The sequence below is a fragment of the Neovison vison genome, chromosome 8, assembly GCF_020171115.1.
Source record: "Neovison vison isolate M4711 chromosome 8, ASM_NN_V1, whole genome shotgun sequence".
Taxonomy (NCBI): Eukaryota; Metazoa; Chordata; class Mammalia; order Carnivora; family Mustelidae; genus Neogale; species Neogale vison.
Genome location: NC_058098.1, coordinates 24,988,040 through 25,011,185, shown reverse-complemented (window position 1 = coordinate 25,011,185; position 23,146 = coordinate 24,988,040). Strand labels below are relative to the sequence as shown.

The window sequence follows — 23,146 nt, the reverse complement described above, 5'->3', positions numbered from 1 at the left end:
AAAAAGGAATGATACTGGACCACTTTCTTACACCATACACAAAAATAAGTTTACATTGGATTAAAGACCTAAAATGTGAGGTCTGAAACCATAAAAATCCTAGAAAAAAAACACAGGCAGTAACTTCCTTGACAACAGCTGTTGCAGCTTCTTTCTAAATATGTATCCTGAGGCAAGGGAAAGAAAAGCAAAACTGAACTAATAGGACTACATCAAAATAAAAAGCTTCGGGACGCCTGGGTGGCTCAGTTGGTCGGAAGACTGCCTTCGGCTCAGGTCATGATCCTGGAGTCCCGGGATCGAGTCCCACATGGGGCTCCCAACTCCACGGGGAATCTGCTTCTCTCTCTGACCTTCTCCTCGCTTGTGTTCTCTCTCACTGTCTCTCTCTCAAATAAATAAATAAATAAATAAAAGTCTTTTTAAAAAAATAAATAAATAAAAATAAAAAGCTTCTACAGTGAGGGAAACAATCAACAAAACTAAAAGGCAACCTATGGAGAAGATATTTGGAAATGACACATCTGATAAAGTGTTAGTAACCAAAATATGTAAAGAACTCATAAAACTCAACGTTCATGGGACACCTGGGTGGCTCAGTCGGTTAAGTGTCTGCTTTTGGCTCCGGTCATGATCCCAGGGTCCTGGGATCAAGCCCCGCTTCAGGCTCCCTGCTCAGCTCCCTTCTCCCTCTCCTTTTGCCTATCACTACTCCTGCTTGTGCTCTGTCAAATAAAGAAATAAAATCTTTTTAAAAAATAAAAACAAGGGGCGCCTGGGTGGCTCAGAGGGTTGAGGCCTCTGCCTTCGGCTACAGTCGTGATCCCAGGGTCCTGGGATCGAGCCCCAAGTCGGGCTCTCTGCTCGGCAGGGAGTCTGCTTTCTCCTCTCTCTCTGCCTGCTTCTCTGCCTACTTGTGATCTCCGTCTGTCAAATAAATAAATTTTAAAAATCTTTTAAAAAAAATAAATAAAAATAAAAATAAAAATAAAAACAAAAAAACCCAACACCCAAAAAAATAAATAACTGAATGAAAAGTGGGCAGAAGACATGACAGACATTTCTCCAAAGAAGGCATACAGATGGCCAACAGACACACGAAGAGATGTTCTTTATCACTTACAACCAGGGAAATACAAATTAAAACCACAATAAAGTATCACCTCACACCTGTTAGAATGGCTAAAATCAGTAACACAAGAAACAACAGGTGTTGGCAAAGATGTGGAGAAAAAGGAATCCTTGTGCACAGTTGGTGGGAATGCAAACTGGGGCAGCCACTGTGAAGAACAGGATGAAGGGGCGCCTGGGTGGCTCAGTGGATTAAAGCCTCTGCCTTCGGCTCGGGTCATGATCCCAGGGTTCTAGGATCAAGCCCCGCATCGGGCTCTCTGCTCAGCGGGGAGCCTGCTTCCTCCTTTCTCTGCCTCTCTGCCTGCTTGTGATCTCTGTCTGTCAAATAAAGTCTTAAAAAAAAAAAAAAAAGAACAGGATGAAGCTTCCTCAAAAGTTAATCACACTAATAGGTGTGATTACAAAAACACTAATTCAAAGGGATACATGCACACCTACATTATAGCAGCAGTAGCCAAGTTCCGGAAGTAGCCCAAGTATCCATCAACTGAGAAATGGATAAAGATGTGATGTGTATATACAATGGAGTATTACTCAGCCCTAAAAAAAGAAAGAAATCTTGCCATCTGCAACGACATGGATGGAGCTAGAAAGTATAATGCTAAGCTAAGTGAAATAAGCCCGTCAGAGAAAAACAAATACCATATGATTTCAGTCCTATGTGGATTAAGAAACAAAACAAATAAAGGGGTAAAAATGAGAGAGGCATCTCAAGAAACAGACTCTTAACTACAGAGAACTTCTGGTTACCAGTAGGGAAGAGTGGGGGTGGGGGGGAGCCTGAAACAGGTGATGGGGATTAGGGAGTGTACTTGTTGTGATGAGCACAGGGTGATGTATGGAAGTATTGATGAACTGAGTCACTATATTGTATACCTTAAACTAATATATTAGTCATATACAACTGTAATAACAGTTAACTAACTGGAATTAAAATAAAAACATAAAATAAAAAACAAAAATTAATTAATTAATTAATTAATTAAATAAAATCGGGGGGGGAAAAACCTCCAAGTGCTGTCAGACCTAAGGGCAATGAATGACCTGACAGCCTAAAAAAAGAGGCCCATGAGGGAAATCCTCAGGTAAAATGTGAGAATAAAGAAAGGAGACAGGCAGCTAAGTCAAAGTTAATAAACCAAAATATCAGAAAGTGTAGGACAGGTTTTCCCAAGCAAATGGTTCTCTCCACCTTCCCCTCTTTTAGTCTTTAACTCATAGGGTCCAGAGCTGAAAATCAGACAAGTTAGCAGGGTACACAGCAAAAATAGGGTTGGGAAACACTTAACACAGACTGTAGGGGAAAGCCCAAAAACACTAACCAAGGCAAAAATGAAGTAAAAGTACAGAGACAAAGGGACCACTTTACTTTCCGTAAATTTAATGCCTGTAAAAGCTGTTCACATAGCAGCAAAGAGACACATTTCCCATCGGACATACAGTTGCTTCACCACTTGCAGTTGGTCTCCAGAGCCTTGTTATCGCTTTCATGAGTGACCAGTCAAATCTCCTTTCCTGTTGGCAAGGACAGCCCATGTCAACCCTAAGGCCATCCGCTCAGGTCAGCAATATGCTGAGGAGTCCTTCAGGGTGGTCCTGCAGAGAACATGTCCTTTAAGCGTCTGAGAGCTGGTGGACGTGATCTGAAAGAAAACCAGTCAGAAGAAAGTGAGGTAACCAGGACTGCACTGAATGCGGAGCGTCCAGAGGAGAGGCCACCAAGAGGAGTCTAATGGAAGTGGTGACAAGCCAGCAGAGACTGCATGGTTCCCATGTGCCCCCAGTCCTGGAAAGAAGAGACGTCTGATACAATGGTAATACGTATAATTTAAGAAGTCTAAAATAGTTCAGTCCCAAACTACCACTTCCCCCCTTTCTCTTGAGAGACAGCTCTTCTGCAGCACCAGCCATAACTTTCTGGTGTGAGCTGCCCATTACAGACCCTGCCCTCCTAACCCCAGGGGTAAGCTGTGATCTAGGCATACCAGTCAAATCCTTCCTTAGGATATTTATGGCCAAAATGTGGTAAGAAAAGCTCTCTTTTCTCTCTAATTGAGAGCTGGAAGGGGTCACAACTCCAAAGGAGCTTTCAGGAGAAGACAGGCAAAAATATCTAAACAAAAATGACTTCAGGCACTGAAAACGGTTACGAAGATCAAATGTGCTGATACGATAAAGGGAACCTACTTCAGCTTCCCTAAAGAAAAGGCAGCTCATGGAGGTGACATTTCAGAGACAAAATGAAGGTTAAAAGATGGCAGTCACATAAAAATCAAGAGCTCCCAAGCAACACAACATCTACAAAGTCCCTGATACTAGAACTAGGGCTGAGGGGCAAAAAGGAGGCCACCAAGGCTGGACAAGAGGGTGTAGAAGAGTAGAGGGGACATGAAGTTGGAAAGGCAACTGGGACAAATCATATAAGGCCTAAGACACCGTGCATTTCATGCTGGCTTCAATGAGAACCCACTGGAGGGCTGAAGCAGAGGAGTCAGTGACCTGATTTAGAAAGACCACTATTGTGGCACAGACAGACTAGAGGAGGGCAAGAATGGAAGTGGGAAGTATGAAGCCTTTGGAATTCTCACATACTGCTGGTGGGAGGGCAATATGGAACAACTACTTTGTCTAGTTCTGTTACATATATTTTATGAGACAGCAAGTCTAAGCCGTTTACCCAACAGAAAAGAACACTATGTGCACTAAAATACATGTACAGGAATAGTCTTAGCAATCCCATCACAATAGCTCCAAAATGGAAACAACCAAAATGGCCATCAATAGTATAAGCCATAAACAAACTGTAGTGTATTCATATAACATGAATAAATATAATCAGATGAACTACTCAACATAAGACTGAGGAAAAGAGACAAACACCAAAAACAGATGTCATATGATTCAATTTTATAACCAAAATAGACAAAACCAGCAATGGCATTAGAGATTAGGATGTAGGAGCAGCTAGGTGGCTTAGCTGGTTGAGCGTCTAACTCCTGATTTTTGGCTCAGGTCATGATCTCAGGGTTGTGGGATGGAGCCCCACACTGGGCTCCATGTGGAACACTGAGCCTGCTTGGGATTCTCTCTCTCCCTGTCCCTCCCACACTTCTCTAGCACGCTCTCGAGGAAAAAAAAAAAAAAAAAGAGGAAGAAGAAGAAATTAGGACGTAGGGAAGAAGAGTAACTAGTAGGAACATGAAGAAATATTCTATTTCTTGATCCAGGTGGTAGTTATAGGGGTAGGGTCACTTTGTGATCATTCATCAAGTAGTGTAATATGGACAATTTTCTACCTTTATGATATGCTTCAATAAAATAATTCATCTTTAAAAACAACAGAAAGGGTGCCTGGTTGGCTCAGTGGGTTAAAGCCTCTGCCTTCTGCTCAGATCATGATCCCGGGCTCCTGGGATCGAGCTCCACATCAGGCTCTCTGCTCAGCGGAAGCCTGCTTCCTCCTCTCTCTCTCTCTCTGCCTGCCTCTCTGCCTGGTTGTGATCTCTGTCAAATAAATAAAATATTTAAAAATAAAATACAACAGAAAATCATGAGAAAACTTCTAAAATCTCCCAGCCAAGAAATGATAGTTTGGAAACAGAAAGAGGCAGGTTCAAGATATATTCCATAAGTGAGCTAAAACAGACAGACTGCTGCTAGAGCACAGGAAAGTGAGTATCTACAATGAGTCCTGTATTTTTGGCTTAAGCGACCAAGTGTGCCACTTAATACAGATGGGGAACGTTTGAAAAGAAGAAAACTACAATGAAGAATTCATTCTATTTTGGGCATCTTAAGTTTAAGATGCAAGAAAGGATATAAATGCAAATCTCTTGAAAGGATGAAAAGGGATGGAAAAGAAAACATAAGGGAGAGTGTAAAAGAACATGAAGATGTTTCCTGTACAGTCCCACATGTGAGCAAACAGCACGTATGGGTAGGGATCTGAGTGAGCTAGTGGAAATAAAGATGAGACAATGAGGTTTCATCTGATTGTATCGCTTTTCTCCATTAAATAGGAGACAAAGACATCAGCTGAGACTAGGGCTTCAATAGGTGAGTAAAGATTTAAGGAGAAAGAGGGGCGCCTGGGTGGCTCAGTGGGTTAAAGCCTCTGCCTTTGGCTCAGGCCATGATCCCAGAGTCCTGGGATCGAGCCCCGCTTCGGGCTCTCTGCTTGGCGGGGAGCCTGCTTCCTCCTCTCTCTCTCTGCCTGCCTCTCTGCCTACTTGTAATCTCTGCCTGTCGAATAAATAAATACAATCTTAAAAAAAAAAAAAAAAAGATTTAAAGAGAAAGAGTAGGAAAGTCAATTTACTAAGGAAATAGAGTAGGATCAGATTTCAGGGCCACGCTGAGTGCTCATGTTGTGTTTTATGGTCATGAATTTGAACTGAATGCAGCTGGGTTCATGTGGCAGAAACTGCTACTTGTCTCCCAATACCTCTCTTCTTCCTAACAGAACTCCCAATTGGACATTGGCTGGACATCCGATCATTCAGAATGAAGACCACACTTCCCAGCTTCTTAGCAGCCTGATATGATGTGTTATAAACTGTGTGTAGAACTCCTATAAATTGCCCTAAAAGGAAGAGAACATGCCCTTTCCCCCTCTTCCTCCTTCCTGACAGTTAGAATATGGACCTGGTGGCTGCAGTAACCCCCTAGGATCATGGAATAACCTTAAGGATGGAGACCACACACAGCAGAGCAAAAGATAGGAGCCCAGACCTCTGATGATCATGAAGCCATCACAATCACCAATTCTAGACCTTCCATATCTAGATTTTTATGTAAAAGAGAACCACCATATTTAAACCACTGTATTTTGAGTTTTTAATCATCATCTGACCTAATCTGTGTAATACAGATTACCTGCATGCTTTTCCCTACTGATATTTAGCTGCTAGGGAGCAGATGCAAAAGAAAATAACCACTTTCACCAGGGTTGGGATTTAGCCAAATAAGCCCCAGATAAAAAAGAGACAAGAAAGTGAAATGTGGGGCACCTGGCTGGCTTAGTCGGTGGAGCATGCCAACTGATCTCGACATTATAGGTTCAAGCCCCGTGTTACGTGTAGAGACTACTTTAAAAAAAAAAAAAAAAAAAAAAAACCTTAAAAAAATTGAGATATATGAGAAAGAGGTTCTAGTGCAGCCTAGAAACTCCATGTAAAGAGAAATGGGAACAGCAGGGAGGAACAACAGAGAGAGTCAACAGAACCCCAGTTCCAGGGTGCCTGGGTGGTTCAGTGGGTTAATAAGCCTCTGCCTTCAGCTCAGGTCACCATCTCCGGGTCCTGAGATCAAGTCCCGCATTGGGCTCTCTCAGCAGGGAGCCTGTTCCCCTCTCTCTCTGCCTGTTCTGATTTCTCCCTCTCTGTCAAATAAATAAAATCTTCAAGAAAAAAAAAAAAAGAAGAACCCAGCCCCACAGCACCTTCTTCATTTAGATCCTTCCACTAAATCTTACCTGTGGGTTTTATGTCACTTGGGGAAAAAAAAAAGGAGTAGCAAGTAATACAGCATAAACTTTCTACCTTTCTTAACAGATGGAATTTTCCATTACATAAAAGAATATCAAACTAACGGTACAAGCCAGCACACCAACCCCATCTCCCTTTTCAAGTAACCCTTAGCTACAGTGAAAAGGAGGAGGGGTGGGAAAGCAAACAAAAACCAAAAAAGCAAGCATTCAAAAGACAGAGAAATAAACAAACAAGACAGTGTCCTCCAAAAAAGAAAAATGGAGAAGCCTATGAGGGATTATTTCCAAATCAACCACATTGCTGTCTAGTAGCAATTATTCTACTTAGTAAATTCTTTTTTTTTTTTTTTAAAGATTTTTTATTTATTAATTTGACAGAAATCACAAGTAGACGGAGAGGCAGCCAGAGAGAGAGAGATAGGGAAGCAGGCTCCTTGCTGAGCAGAGAGCCCGATGTGGGACTCGATCCCAGGACCCTGAGATCATGACCTGAGCCGAAGGCAGCGGCTTAACCCACTGAGCCACCCAGGCGCCCCTCTACTTAGTAAATTCTTAAAGTAAGACAAAGCCCAGTTGAAACAAAGCCAGAAGGAAACAGGATCACGTAAAGTCCCCAACCAGCAAACTGACTGTGTTTTAAGCTTTTGTCAGATGGACAGAACAGAACATCTCATGGTGGTAAAATGTCCAGGCCAATCCAAAGAAGCTACATGCCTTCTTCATCTGCAAGACATGGACCATGCCCCCATGACAAAAAAGATGTGACAATAAGAGCAAGGACAGCAAGTAAAGGGTGAGGCATGGGGGAGCAGGGCAAGGGATATAATACTAATCAGCATTAGTAGAAAAAAGAATCACCCTCTCTCCATCTCCCTCTTCTGCATATTCTTCATAGCTTAGTGTGGGAGAAGAAGCTTTGTTCCTGCCTACCTCATCAGAATGTGTCCTGTCAGTCTCTTGTTCTGGGGTAAAATGGACATGAGGACCAGAAGGAAAGGAGGATGGCAGTAACAGACCTGTATAGTGTGGTAAGAAAAAGAGGTAGGAAGAAAGTACATGAAGGAGGGGAAAGAGTGGGGGGGAATCCCACACCCATTCATCTGGATCTCCTAGTCCAGGAGAAGTGAGGGACACCTAGGGCATCAGAGACCTCAAAGGGCATGCTCATCACTGACAGAGAGACAATGAACTCACTCGGAATCACTTCCACTTCCTAGTCTCTCTGCTGCAGGGAACTGTATGCTACCGTGTACTCCAATCTCACTAAATTCCTAAAAAGAACCCTTCTAAGACAGAAGAAAGACAAAGAAAAACAAGAAGGCATTAGTTAGGAGCAGTTCAAAATTCAGTTCAAGGTGCCCTTTCATTGTTCAGGCTGAGAAGAGATATTTATTTTACTAAAGAATTTCTCCTGGAAAAAATTTCATTCTACCAAATTATCCAACCCAACATCCATTTCATAATGCAAGATAAAGCCCCAAAGGAAACCTTACCTTCACCAGCACATAGTCCCCAGGCTGAGCTCTGACCCTGACCTTGGAGTTATTAACATCCTCCATCTCTACATCAGGGAAGATCACTTTAAGGTTTCCATCATTCCGGCCACACAGATCAGAAGCAGAGCGTTTACTGTGCTGCAAAAAGAACAGAGTTATGAATCTGTCAGTCATCAGTTCCGGGAGGGCAGAAATTATGCCTTCTCTGTCTCAGATCCCTAAGGGTCTCACTTAGAGAGCACTCCTTAATCAAGGAATCACTGAAGACTGCATCTTTACTGCTGCTTCACCAACAAGGACAATGTGTGGCACACTACAGAAACTCAATTAAGTTTTGCTGACTATACGTTAATAAATGATTCAATCAGTCTTTGATTACAGAATTACCTTTCTCAGGAATGGACTTCCAACAGTCCTAAAAGCAAGGACATATGGGTGATGCAGTTGGCAAACTGACTTTCACTATATCCAGTCTCACAGTAATCACTCAGGAATGTTCTGGGGTTGTCTTGCCTGGGTAACTTGTAACCCTAATGAACAGGCAGACATGAAGTCATACTCCCCAACACAATGTACAGAAGATGGGGTCAGAAGAATTATAAAGCCAGCAGAATGGTATTAACTTCTAGAATATACAAGTTTTTCTCTTTCAGCCATTATAAAGTGAAAAGAACCAAATTTACCCCCTGGCCTTAACCAGGAAACCGGACAAAATATATGAAATCATTATTTTCAGATACTGAACTACAGACCGTACAAGACTGTGAACCCAAAAGAAGGGAACAAATGAGATGAGCCCTCCAATGACCCCTGCATTCTGCCAGAAGGCACGTGTAACATAGAAGTATGCAAAGCAGGAAGATCTTGAGGTAGAGCACGGTGGTTCTCCCTGGATTTCGGAAAAAGAGATCAGAGTTCAGGGAGCCTGCAGTAGCTATAAACTGCAGAGCAAGTTCTAAAGAAGAGGGAGGGAAGCAGAAAAATAGCTATAGAAATATGCACAGGGATCCTTTAAGTCCTTGCTGAATACTGACACCTGCTTGTATAGTGAAACTCCACTGAATCAGTCAAAGAAAGTAACCTGGGAACTGTCAGCAGATGGGCTCCCAGAGTTCATGTAAGGGTGGGAATCATCAGACCTACCACTAGACAGTCCTCATTGATTCCTTGGGACATGCAGTAGTGTCTCTAGAAAAGACACACCTTAGTAATGAGGCTAAACTATCCTTGGGATAAAAAAGCTTTTCTTTTTTTTTTTTTTAACTTTTCTAACAAAGTTTAAAAATGAGTCTTGAAAGGATTAAACTCAACTGCAAATAACATAACTGCCTATCAGAACAAAGCCCAACACAAAATCCAGACCCCAAAAATGAACATCACAAAGCCAAATATCCCATCAAAAATCACTAGATATACCCAGAAGCAGAAAAATGTGACCCAGAACCAACAGAAAAGTCAATCAACAAAAACAGACCAAGAAATAATAGCAATAATGGAATTATCACAAAAATAATAAACCAATTTTTATAATCAAATTCAAAGGAAACTAAGTTTCAAAGGAAAACAAGAATACAGAAGGGAAGGTATTAAAAACCAAATGTAATTTATAGAGATGAAAATATAATATAGAAAATTAATAATTCAAGATAATAGCAGATTAAACACCGCCAAAGGAAAAAAGAGTGAACATGAAAACAGAGCAAAAGAAATTATCCATAATGAAGCACAGAGATACAAAAACAACAGTTTCAATGACCTATAGAACAACATCAAGTGGTTGGATATGTAAGTAATTGGAGTCACAGAAGGACAAAAGAAACAGAACGAGTGGTGGCAGGAAGCAGGAGTACAGGAAAAATATCTGAAGAGTGACAGATGAAATTCTCCAAATTTGATGAAAATTATACACCCACAAACTAAGAAGCCTTAACACATCACAAGGAAAACATAAGAAATACACACAAAGAAAGCCATGCCAAGACATATCGAATTTCTAAAATCAGTGATAAAGCAAGTATCTTTAAAAAGCAGCCAGAGGGAAAAGGTATTTTAGTTCTTAAACTAATACTACTTTAGGGAAACAACAGTCAGGTAAGATTCAAAAAGTCTCCCTACCCTCTCCTTACAAAACACTCACTAACAAAAGGAAAAAGAGTAACTTTTTAGTCAGCAAGCCTAGCTGACATCACCTTAATGTTCAAAATTATTATCACCAGTAATGAAACCATCACAACTGTATGCCACCCCAAAGGATAAAATAGGAAGGACACAATATCATTTCCCTAATACGCCTGCCTAAAAATATATAACCTGAATCTTACCACGAGGAAACTCTTCAAATCCAAATTAAAGAACATTCTACAAATAATAGGCTTGGGGTGCCTGGGTGGCTCAGCTGGTTGAGTCACTGCCTTCCGCTCAGGTCACGATCCTGGAGTCCTGGAATAGAGTCCCTTATCAGGCCTCCCCATCTCTGCAGGGAGCCTTCTTCTCCCTCTCCCTCTGCCACTCCCCCTGCTTGTACTGTCAAATAAATAAATAAAATTTTAAAAAATAAGTAAATAAATAACACGCCTATAATCACCAAGTGTCAAGATAATGAAAGTCAAAAAAAAGCTGAGGAATTATTCTAGACCGAAGGAGACCAGTCAGAGAAGACAATGCAACATATGACACTGAACTTAATCTTTTTGTTGTAAAGGAGAGTTCTGAGAAAATGGAGAAACTTAAATGGAGTTGGAGGATTGGATTGCAGAAAGGTAACAAGGTTAATTTCCTGATTTTGGTAGTTGTACTGTAGTTATGTAGGAGAATGTTGCTGGTTTTATGAGATATATACTACAGTATTTGAGGGGGTTGAGGGCATCAGGTCAGCAAATAATTCTCTAATGAGTCAAAAAAAATTTTGGTAATGTATTACAACTTTTCTGTAAGTTTATGATTGTTTTACAATAAATTTTTTAAAAGGCAATGTTCAGGTTCCATGATTTGAAAACAACCACAAAAATATAAAAATATTTGAGACAAACAGAAATTAGAACACTGACTAAATATTTGACAATATTAACAAACAACTGTCAATTATTTCAGATATGACAATAGCATTATGTCGGTTTCTTTTTTTTTTTTTTTTTAAAGATTTTTTATTTATTTATTTGTCAGAGAGAGAGAGGGAGAGAGAGTGAGCACAGGCAGGCAGAGAGGCAGGCAGAGAGAGAAGCAGGCTCCCTGCCAAGCAAGGAGCCCGATGTGGGACTCGATCCCAGGACGCTGGGATCATGACCTGAGCCGAAGGCAGCTGCTTAACCAACTGAGCCACCCAGGCGTCCCTCGGTTTCTTTTTTTTAAGATCTTATTTACTTGTCAGAGAGAATGAACAAGAGTGAGAGAGAGTGAGCAGCAGGCAGAGGGAGAAGCAGACTCCCCACTGAGCAGAAAGCCCCAGGCAGGACTCGATCCTAGGATCCTGGGATCATGACTTGAGCTAAAGGCAGACAACTTCAGTTTAATCAACTGAGTCACTCAGGTGACCCTGTTGGGTTTTTTTCTTAAAAGAGTACTTATCTTAGGGCATGGGGTGGCATAGTCAGTTAAGTGTCCAGTTCTTGGCTTCAGCTCAGGTCCTCATCTCCGGGTTTGAGATCAAGCCCTAGATCAGGCCTGCACTGAGCTCGGAGTCCCCTTAAGTCTCTCTCCCCCTCCCCGTACCCTCTCTCCCCTCTCTAAAATAAATAAATAAAGCTCTTTTAAAAAGAGTCCTTATCTTTTAAAGATATATATACTGAAAGGTTAACTGAAAAAATATTATGATATAGAAATATAATATGTATAGGGGCACCTGGGTGGCTCAGTGGATTAAAGCCTCTGCCTTCAGCTCAGGTTATGATCCCACAGTCCTGGGATTGAGTCCCACATCGGGCTCTCTGCTCAGTAGGGAGCCTGCTTCCCCCTCTCTATGTCTGCCTCTTTGCCTACTTGTGATCTCTCTGTCAAATAAATAAAATCTTTAAAAAAAAAATTTTTTTTTAAAGCATAATATGTATAATATGACATATAAGCTACTTGCTTCAAAACAATCTAATAGGGGCAGTAAAGATGGAAACAAGATTAGCCAAGATTAACACTGTACTGACAGCTGTTGAGGTTTGTTAATGGGTACACAGGCATGCATTATACTGCTCTCTCTATATCTATGTATCTTTTTAATTCCCTATAATTAAAAGGGGGGGGGGCACCTGGGTGTCTCAGTGGGTTAAGCCTCTGCCTTTGGCTCAGGTCATGATCTCAGAGTCCTGAGATTGAGTCCCGCGTGGGGCTCTCTGCTCAGCAGGAAGCCTGCTTCCCCCTCTCTGCCTGACTCTGCCTACTTGTGATCTCTCTCTCTCTCTCAAATAAATAAACAAAATCTTTTTAAAAAAATAAAAAATAAAAGTGGGGGGAGGAAATGTTGTATAGAGGCTCTGGAATGAGATAGACCTGACTCAAATTCTGGCTCTGCCACACTATCTGTATGGCCTTCAGGAAGTTATTCTACTTCTCTGAATCTCTGTTTCATATCATAAGAGGGCTAATAATAGCACTACCTCCAAAAACTGTGATGGGGGGCGCCTGGGTGGCTCAGTGGGTTAAGCCGCTGCCTTCGGCTCAGGTCATGATCTCAGGGTCCTGAGATCGAGGCCCGCATCGGGCTCTCTGTTCAGCAGGGAGCCTGCTTCCTCCTCTCTCTCTGCCTGCCTCTCTGCCTGCTTGTGATCTCTCTCTGTCAAATAAATAAATAAAATCTTTAAAAAAAAAAAAAAAAAAAACTGTGATGGGACTCAATGTGCCAAGGACCATAAAGTGCACAGCTCCTGACAGAGTAAATGCTTAGTATATATGAGTTACAATCATCTTCTCTGCCACTATGGATATAGCAACCGGAAGGGTGTTTTTTTTTTAAGATTTTATTTATTTATCAGAGAGAATGAGAGAGATAGCGCACAAGCAGGCAGTGTGGCAGGCAGAGGCAGAGAGAGAAGCAGGCTCATGGCTGAGCAAGGAGCCCGATGTGGGACTTGATTCCAGGACCCTGGGATCATGACATGAGCCGAAGGCAGTGGCTTAACCGACTGAGCCACCCAGGCGTCCCAATAGCAACCTGAAGTTTTATTTTTTTTTTTAAGAGTTTATTTACTGGGCAGACGGAGATCACAGGTAGGAAGAGAGGCAGACAGAGGGAGAGGAAGAAGCAGGCTCCCTGCTGAGCAGAGAGCCTGGTACGGGATTCGATCCCAGGACCCGAGGATCATGACCTGAGCTGAAGACAGAGGGTTTAACCCACTGAGCCACCCCGCATCTCACAACCTGAAGTTTTAAACTGGCCAAGACTAAAGAAAAGAAAGTCCCTCTAAAAGAAAAGTAAAGACTCCCAACTGCTAGCCCTGAAAAATCCATTTATTCTCTAGCCCCAAGTGAGAACTGGATTATGTATATGCATAAGAAATAATCTTATTTCAGTTTATGTAATTACCATAGGTTCTCTGTAAGCCTGATGAAGTTAGGGACACAGATTGGTAAACTCTGAGTACTTATTCATTCAAAAGAGAAGTACACAAGGCACCTGGGTAGCTCAGCTGGTTAAGCAACTGCCTTCAGCTCAGGTCATGATCCTAGGGCCCCAGGATTGAGCCCCACATTGGGCTCCCTGCTCCTTGGGAAGCCTGTTTCTCTCTCCCTCTCCCTCTGCCTGCCGCCCCCCCCTGCTTGTGCTCTCTCTGTCAAATAAATAAATAAAATCTTCAAAAGAAAAAGAAAAATAGAAAAAAGAAAATAGAGAAGTACACTTTTCTGTGCCTTACTCTCTGTCAGGAGAGCTGGGAATACAGTAAGACCTAATTCTTACTGGATGAAATGTAAATTGCTAATAGACATGTACACGTACAGATCTCCAAAATCACAGATAATACTCTACATTACAAAGCATTTAGTGAGGCAAACACCCTTTGGGATATCGTGTTAACTGAGCTCACCATCCATCAGCCAACTGCGAGTCTAGACCACAGGAAGATCACCTAACCCAGATGAGCTGATCAAGTACGCTTCCTGGAAACTGAGCTGGTACTGAGAGACACAGTTTTGGTCTGTGAATAGCCAGAATTATAACATGTAAACACAGGAACTATAGGGCTGCTGTGCTCTGTAACAAAAATGAAGAAGCAGGAAAAGCTGGTCCAAGGAGACGAGAAAGTACGAGCCTAAAGGGCTTCCGAAGCTGAGCACAGTCCTTCCTGCCCTTGGGCTCCACAAGATACCTCTGAAGTATAAAAAAGAATTCCTTCTGGCTTAGGCTGAATGGCTTGAAGAAATTCTCACTGTTACTCACCAAAGAGTCCTAACAAACATAAATACCAGACAATTAGTAGCTCTGATGCTACCATATCCTAAGACATGGAACAGGACTCTCCTTTCTCAATCCAGGACTTCAGAAGAGTCACATAAAGGGCACCATCTCTCTTTCGCCTCCTCTCCAATGGCTGCAGCATATAGCTTCAGGCTCCCAAACTCACCCTCTATTCCAATCTGTTTAGCACTCTTGTATCTAGGTTCCCAGGCCTGACTGGAGAAGCCTATAGGAACCTCAAACTTCCCAAAATGCAGTACATTTCTAAGAAAATGTGATTTATTTTTTAAAGATTTTATTTATTTATTTGAGAAAGAGAGAAAGAGAAAACACAAGTAGAGGGGAAAGAGACAGAGGGAGAAGCAGGCTCATTACAGAGCAAGAAGCCTGATGCAGGACTACCCTGGTATCATGACCTGAGTCAAAGGCAGACACTTAACCAACAGAGCCAACCAGTCGTCCCAAAAATGTGATTTTATTTATTTATTTATTTATTTATTTTAAAGATTTTATTTATTTATTTGACACAGAGAGATCACAAGTAGGCAGAGAAGCAGGCAGAGAGAGAGGAGGAAGCAGACTCCCCGCCGAGCAGAGAGCCCGATGCGGGACTCGATCCCAGGACCCTGAGATCATGACCTGAGCCGAAGGCAGAGGCTTAACCCACTGAGCCACCCAGGCGCCCCAAAAATGTGATTTTACAAAGGACTGAAGGAGCACATAGCTGGCTCAGTTGGTAGAGCATCCAACTCTCAATGTCGGGTTTATGGATGAGCCCCAAATTGCATGTAGAGATTATTAAAAAAAATAAACCTTCAAAAAATTAAAATATAATAAAAATAAAAAAGGACTGAAGACAGACAATAAAACTGATTCTAAAAACATACATATGATACTGCTTCCAGAAAGAGATGGAGCAGACATACTCTTCCTAATCCTTCTGCTGCTAAGTACAAAAATATCTTTCAAGAATGAAGGAGAAATCCTGACATTCTAAGATGAAGGAAGACAATCTACTGCCAGAGTGTCTGAAGGAAGTTCTCTGAAGGGAGAGGAAAAGATAAAAGAAGGAAGCTTGGAACACTAGGAAGAAAAAAACATAATGACATGATTACCTATGCAGAAAATCTCAAGGAAAATGTCAAAAAACCTCCTAGAACTATTGATTTCAGCAAGGTCACAGAGTATAAGATAAACACACAAAATTGAATTATAGCTGTATAATAAAATGAGCACACGAAACACCTGAAATTAAAACATACAATAGCAACTGTAACAGTTTAGAAAAAAAGATACTATGGTAAAAATCTAACAAAATACATACAGGAATCCTAACACAAAAACTCTGATAAATCAAAGAAGATCTAAATAAAAGGGAGACACAGGGACACCTGGGTGGCTCAGTGGGTTAAGCGTCTGCCTTCAGCTCAGGTCATGGTCTCAGGGTCCTGGGATCGAGTCTGACATCGGGCTCTCTGCTCAGCGGGGAGCCTGCTTCCCCCTCTCTCTCTGCCTGCCTCTCCGCCTACTTGTGATCTCTCATAAAATCTTAAAAAAAAAAAAAAAAAATGGGAGACATACTGTGTTCCAAAAAACAAACAAAAAATATATATACATATGACCTTACCCCTTCCACCAGGACTAGCTGGGTACAACCCACAGAGGCCATGTTGGCTTTTGTTGCTTCTTCTCGAAAGACAGTAATAAGTTCCTCCAAACGCCTTAATTTTACCTCTTCTGGGACATCATCTTTTAGCCTGTGATATGCCCGGGTCTTCTACAAAAAAAAAGAGAAAGAGAAAGGTCACCAAGGACTCACAGAATTCCCTTTTTTCCCCATTCTTCTTCTTCTTTTTTTTTTTTTTTTTAAGGATTTGTTTATTTTAGGGGCACCTGGGTGGCTCAGTCAGTTAGGTATCTGCCTTCAGCTTGAGTCATGATCCCACGATCCTGGGATCGAGCCCCACATCGGGCTCCCTGCTCAGCGGAAAGCCTCCTCCTCCCTCTCCCTCTGCTGCTCCCCCTGCTTGTGCTCTCCTCTCTGTGAAATAAAATCTTGAAAAAAAAAAAAAAAGACGTACTTAATTTAGAGAGGGGAAAGAGAAAGTATGCATGCGTGCACAAGTTGGGGAAGAGAAGGAGGGAAACAGGGATAGAGAATCCTCAAACAGACTCCCCTCTGAGCAGGAAGCCTGACAAGGGGCTTGATCACAAGATCCTGAGACCATGACCTGACCCAAAATCAAGTCAGATGCTTCATTGCCTGAGCCACCCAGGTGCCCTCACCCCAAAAAATCTATTCTTAAGGGACAGAGGGGGACCAAGTTCACTCCACCTCTAAGTTACAGTCATATATACAAGACCCAAGCCATGCCAGAAGGGTTCTCTAGCTCTAGGAGCATTCTCAAAGAGATAGGGAACTATGCGGTCAAGTCACATTTTTACAAGGGTGAAATTCTAAACTTAGTACATGAAAATCAGACTCAAAATTGTATTTAATTTTGTAAGAGAGAGAGAGAGAACAAGAATGTGGGAGCAGAGGAAGAAGCAGATGCCCCGTGGAGCAGGGAGCCCAATACAGGACTCAATCCCTGGACCCCAGGATGATGACCTGAGCTGAAGGCAGATGCCCAACCAACTGAGCCATCCAAGCACCCGACACACATTTTTTTTTTAAGTTTTCTGTATACAGGTTTGTAATACAGTTGAAGAACCACTGAGCTAGATATAAGTATGGAATTATATATAGGAAAACCTGTATATCAATGTGTGGTCATTCCATTTGTCCTTTGAGAGAAGTACAAAGATGAATGGGTTTACTCTATTTTGTCTTATTAACAAAAACTTGCATCTATTGTGCATTTACCATTACCAAACACTATTCTCACTTCAAAGGTGGAGAAACCAAGGACCTTTCTCAAGATCACACAGTTATTAAGTAAGACTGGCAGAAACTGAATGCTTGCTCTCATCCACTAGACTACTAGGTCTCTATAACCTTAACCCTAACCTAGAAATTAGATCCCAAAGTGAACACTCATATTAATCCCCATGACGCTTCCACCACACACTGCACACCCATTCCCAAATCTAACATTAGAAAAAGAATTTCTCTTGCATATTTGTGATGTCCACGGAAAAGCAGCAGCAGATTTGGAACCCAAATCTACTCTGAAGCTTCATCCTCTGAAGTAATTCTGTAACAGACATAAATACATACAATAGCCCACTTACACTGCCTACAGAACAGTAGGCAGTGAGCTTTAAAAGACATGAATTAGCTTTGCTGATGGCAGCTGAGTGATGGTGGTGGCTCAGGTCATGGGATCCTTCATTCATCAATCAGCTTTCCTGAGCCTCCTGGCCACCGAGCCTCTTCAGCCTCCAGCCCAAGCACAAGGAAAGCCCCCACTAAGTTGACTGAAGAGAGGAGATACGACCTGTGCAAATTCATCGCTACCATCAAGAAAATGGCAAAAGATCAGAACTACCCCTCCTCTGCAGGAATTACACATTACTCTCCCCTTCCTTCCTCACCTCCTTCCGCTTTATATTCCTGGGAATCCATGTACAGAGAAGCTCTCTAATGGCTATAAGTGGGTTCACATGGCCTAAAAAATGAAAACTAAAATAGCTGAGGATGGCTGGGAGGACAAGGTGCATCTGTGAAATAATGCATATCTATAGACCAAAAAAGTCCTGCATGATTTCAGTTTTCCTATAAGGAGAATAGCATCCCTACCTGCACATTCAAATTCTAAACGATCTAAACATAATTTCAAATATTTTCATGAAAATAATGTCGCAAGCAATCCATTTTCATCTCAAACTGCTGAACTGTATAAAACAGTAGACAGGTTGATTAAATCAAAAATAAAGAAATGAGTGGTAAGATCTCGTGGCTTCTCAAGAACTGCCTTGCTGCCCCAGTCAGAAATTCTGTTGTACCATAGAAGTAGCTTCTTCTGCATCCCAAGAAGGGCTTACCTGTCTCATACTGTAAGCAAAAAGGAAGCCCATGTTGTACTGAACTTCCCGAAGCAAAGACACCGTCTGGAGGTGATCTTCCTCCGTCTCACCACAAAAGCCAGCAATGAAATCACTGCTGAGGCTCACCCCTGCAACGCATGACAAAGGACAACATGTCACTGCTGCCTACCTTCAGGAGAGGCCTTTGGCACTTGTGGACTACAAAGGGTGGGACAGCAATTGTAAACTTTTCCTGGAGCTGCTCAGCTCATGTGCAAGTGAAACAAAATAGTCATTACAGAGCAAGATGGGGTAGGCCTGCTTATCCAGAATGTTCCCACGCCAGTTCCCAAACTTTTAGGGCAGCTGGCTGGCTCAATTGGTTAAGTGTCTGACTCTCGGTTTCGGCTTGGTTCATGATCTAAGGATCATGAGGTCGAGCCCTGTGTGGGGCTCTGTGCTTAGCACTGTCTACTTCTCTACTTTTCCCTCTGATTCCTCCCCTTGCATGCAGCACTCTCTCCCTCTCTCTCAAATAAATAAATAATTCTTTATAAAATAAATAAATCTTGGGCGCCTGAGTGGCTCAGTGGGTTAAAGCCTCTGCCTTCGGCTCAGGTCATGATCTTAGGGTCCTGGGATAGAGCCCCATATCGGGAATCTCTGCTCAGCAGGGAGCCTGCCTCCCCCATCTCTCTGCCTGCCTCTCTGCCTACTTGTGATCTCTATCAAATAAATAAATAAAATCTTAAAAAAATAAAATTAAATAAATCTTATATAAAGTTTTTTAAATAGGGAGACCTGGGTGGCTCAGTCATTAAGGATCTGCCTTCAGCTCGGGTTACGACCTCAGGGTCCTGGGATCAAGCCCGGCATCAGGCTCCCTCCTCAGTGGGAAGACTGCTTCTCCCTCTCCCACTCCCCACCTGTGCTCCCTCTCTCACTATGTCTTTCTCTGTCAAATAAATAAATAAAAATCTTAAAAAAAAAAAAAAGTAAAAATTTTTAAATAAATTCTTTAAAAAACATACCTTTGAAACCAATTTCATACAATGTTTAAGACTATAGGAACAATAACTACTGGTCATTAAATACTAAGTGCTACGCTTTCCTATCTATTTAATTTAATCTATGTAATTATTCCCACAATCCAATGAGGTACTATCAATTCTATTTTACATATGTGTGTGTGTGTGTGTGTGTGTGTGTGTGTGTGTGTGTATATATATATATATATATATATTTGTTTTTTTAAAGTAAACTCTATGCCACACTTGGGGCCTGATCTCATAACCCTGAAATCAAGGGTCCCATGCTCTACGAAGCCAGCTAAGTGCCCCTTACTAACTCTATTTTATAGATGAGGAAACTGCAGCCCAGAAAGCCTCCGCCCTATCCTGCCCCTCCAAAATGAAACTATGCATAATTCAAGTTACAATAATAAGAAATTTGGAAACAAATGTAGATACTGTCAACCAAATCTAAATTAGGAAGACTACAAAGTGGGGTGCCTGGGTGGCTCAGTGGGTTAAAAGCCTCTGCCTTCAGCTCGGGTCGTGATCCCAGGGTCCAGGGATCAAGCCCCATGTCGGGCTCTCTACTCCTCGGGGAGCCTGCTTCCTCCCCTCTCTCTCTCTCTCTGCCTGCCTCTCTGCCTACTTGTGATTTCTCTCTCTGTCAAATAAATAAAATCTTTAAAAAAAAAAAGAAAGACTACAAAGTTAGGTCCTGGGATCAAGCCCCACATTGAGCTCAGCAGGAAGCCTGCTTCCCCCTCTCCTACTCCCTCTGCTTGTGTTCCCTCTCTCACTATGTCTCTCTCTGTCAAATAAATAAACAAAATCTTTATAAAAAAAAAAAAAAAAGACTACAAAGTAATTTTATTAGGAGAAAAGGGAAAGAGAAAAAGGAGTAAGAGTTAAGATAATAGGAAAGGAATTACCTCTAAAAATGTGTACTTTTTTTTTTTTTAAAAGATTATTTATTTATTTATTCGACAGAGAGAGATCACAAGTAGGCAGAGAGGCAGGCAGAGAGAGAGAGAGAGGAGGAAGCAGGCTCCCCGCTGAGCACAGAGCCCGATGCGGGACTCGATCCCAGGACCCTGAGATCATGACCTGAGCCGAAGGCAGCGGCTTAACCCACTGAGCCACCCAGGCGCCCCTAAAAATGTGTACATTTTTAAAGATACCAATTGTCCCCAAATTAGAACTAATTTAGACCAAACTACCTTTGCCAGCTAACAAGAAAGATCAAAGTCTGCCCCATATGTTCAGAAACACGAAGAATATAGAAATCTCTTTCACCTTGAGGTCACAAACTGATCCATACTTTTGTGTACATCTAGCAAGACCAACACATTAAAAAAAACAGACAGAAGTAAAAAGAGAGAAAGAGAAAAATGAAGAGGCACAAAAGCAGCATGAAGGGTGTCATAAGGCAGTGTCAAAACAAAAACGCTGTGGCCACTGGTAGAGTGATGTGCTCGACAGAATATTTCTTAAACATACCTGGGATAGATTCTCTGATATGATGAATTAACTCCATGTAAGCTTCTCTTGAATATCTGCAATAAAGAAAAAGAAGAAAAGGCTGAGATGAATCAATCTTCTTTAAAGGAATGCTACAAAAAGATAAGGCTATGAATTACCACATATAACCACTTCTCAACCACATGGGACAGTACAAAAGTAGGTTAAAGTACACAAGAGTCCTTTTGATCCAAATCCTGTAGTATAACCTAATCTATAGCCCACAAATCTTTAATTCAAGACATACATTATTTTAAATAGCCTTTAAAAAAAATAAGTAGAGGGTACCTGAGTGGCACAACAGGTTAAGCAACAGACTCTTGGTTTCAGCTCAGGTCCTGATCTGTGTCATGAGATTAAGCCCTATGCCAGGCTCCATGCTCAAGGAGTCTACTTGAGATTCTCTCTCCCTTTCCCTCTGCCCCTCCCACTCATGCTCTCTCTCTCAAATAAATAAATCTTAAAAAAACAAAAAAGTAAATATTCTTTTTTTATTTAGTGAGGACAGATTAAACACTTTAGAGGATCTCTAAAACTGCTCTAAAATAGTGGAAAACAAGAAAAGGCACTAGTTGCTATTTGTCACCTCACCCTTTCAGTCTTATCTCTGCAATACATATTAGTCCCAAAGTAAGTGAACAGAGATATGTTTAAATTCCAAGACTTAAAAGCTTTAATGTTAAAAGCTACAGGATTCCAATTTCAAAAGGAATGTACACACATTTCATGCTTAATAAAAAACATGCTGGGGGGCCTGGATGGCTTAGTCAGTTTAGCATCTGTTTTTGGCTCAGGGTGTGATCTCAGGGTCATGAAATCAAGCCCTGCGTTGGGATCTGCACTCAGTACAGAGTCTACTTAAGACTCTCTTTTCCCTCCATGTGTGCACTCTCTATATAGAATAAATATAAATCTTAAAAAGAAACACTAAACAAATGACATGAGTGATTCAGTCCTTAGTCTATATTTCTGGAGTAAACAGAAGTAAGTTATCATGTTCATGAGTTTATTAATAGAACAGATATTTATTGAGCAGTTACTATGTGCCACACACTATACTAGGTCCTTAGACATGGTGTGGTCCTTAAGAAAACATGGAAAGGTGCAGGATGTCCCATCCCCAAGTTAAGTCTGACCCCCTCCGCATAGCCTCCAATACACGGCTGCTTCCACTCTGGGCTGGTAGGTGAATCTGTTTACAGATGTTGTCTCTCTCATGAATCAGCTGTAGAACCTGATCAGATAGAACACAGTAAAGGCCATCAAAGTCTCACCAAAGGATACTGCAGAGAAGAATACCACTCCCACTGTTTCTCTACCAAGGTTAATTTTCAAGTAATTAATAGGCCAATTAAACCAAATACATGAATTATCCAAATCCTTTATTTTTACTCAACCTATGTTATCTGTGCCAGACATTTCACCTGATGGCATTTCTGCTTTAAAAAAGTGAAGCAAGCAAGCAGAGGTCAAATTCAAGCCATGGGGTGACAGAGACAAGACAAGAAAAGAAAAATGAAGTATTTGTTTCATCTAACTTCCAAACTAATTAACCACTTTAAAAGACACCATCAGGGGCGCCTGGGTGGCTCAGTGGGTTGGGCTGCTGCCTTCGGCTCAGGTCATGATCTCAGGGTCCTGGGATCGAGTCCCGCATCGGGCTCTCCGCTCGGCGGGAAGCCTGCTTCCTCCTCTCTCTCTCTGTCTGCCTCTCTGTCTACTTGTGATCTCTGTCAAATAAATAAATAAATAAATAAATAATAAAAAAAATAAAAGACACCATCAAGGAATGCTTGGGGGGCTCTGCTGTTAAGCGTCTGCCTTCAGCTCGGGTCATGATCCCAAGACCCTGGGACTGAGCCCCACATCTAGCTCCCTGCTCAGTAGGAATCCTGTTTCTCCCTCTCCCTCTAACCCTCCCCGGCTCGAGCTCTCGCTCTTTCTCAAATAAATAAAATCTTTAAAAAAATTAAAATTAAGATAAAAAAATAAAAGACCATCAAGAAGGAGTGCCTGAGTGGCTCAGTGGGTTAAGCCTCTGCCTTTGACTCAGGTCATGATCTCAGGGTCCTGGGATCGAGCCCCACATCATGCTCTCTGCTCAGCGGGAGCCTTCTTCCTGCCCCCCCCACCTGCCTCTCTGACTACT

The 23,146-nt window shown here is 41.8% G+C and overlaps 1 protein-coding gene across 1 annotated transcript in view; it reads right to left on the bottom strand.

The window, feature by feature from the left end:
• Positions 1–2,498: 2,498 nt before the first annotated feature.
• The window catches only part of CDK5RAP1 (CDK5 regulatory subunit associated protein 1), a 34,624-nt gene continuing 13,976 nt past the window's right edge, over positions 2,499–23,146 (bottom strand). Inside the window, 6 exon segments of the mRNA XM_044263240.1 lie at positions 2,499–2,777; positions 8,116–8,256; positions 16,125–16,274; positions 18,485–18,615; positions 20,977–21,032; positions 22,134–22,231. Coding sequence (XP_044119175.1) covers positions 2,697–2,777; positions 8,116–8,256; positions 16,125–16,274; positions 18,485–18,615; positions 20,977–21,032; positions 22,134–22,231 — 657 coding nt within the window. The 3' untranslated portion in view covers positions 2,499–2,696.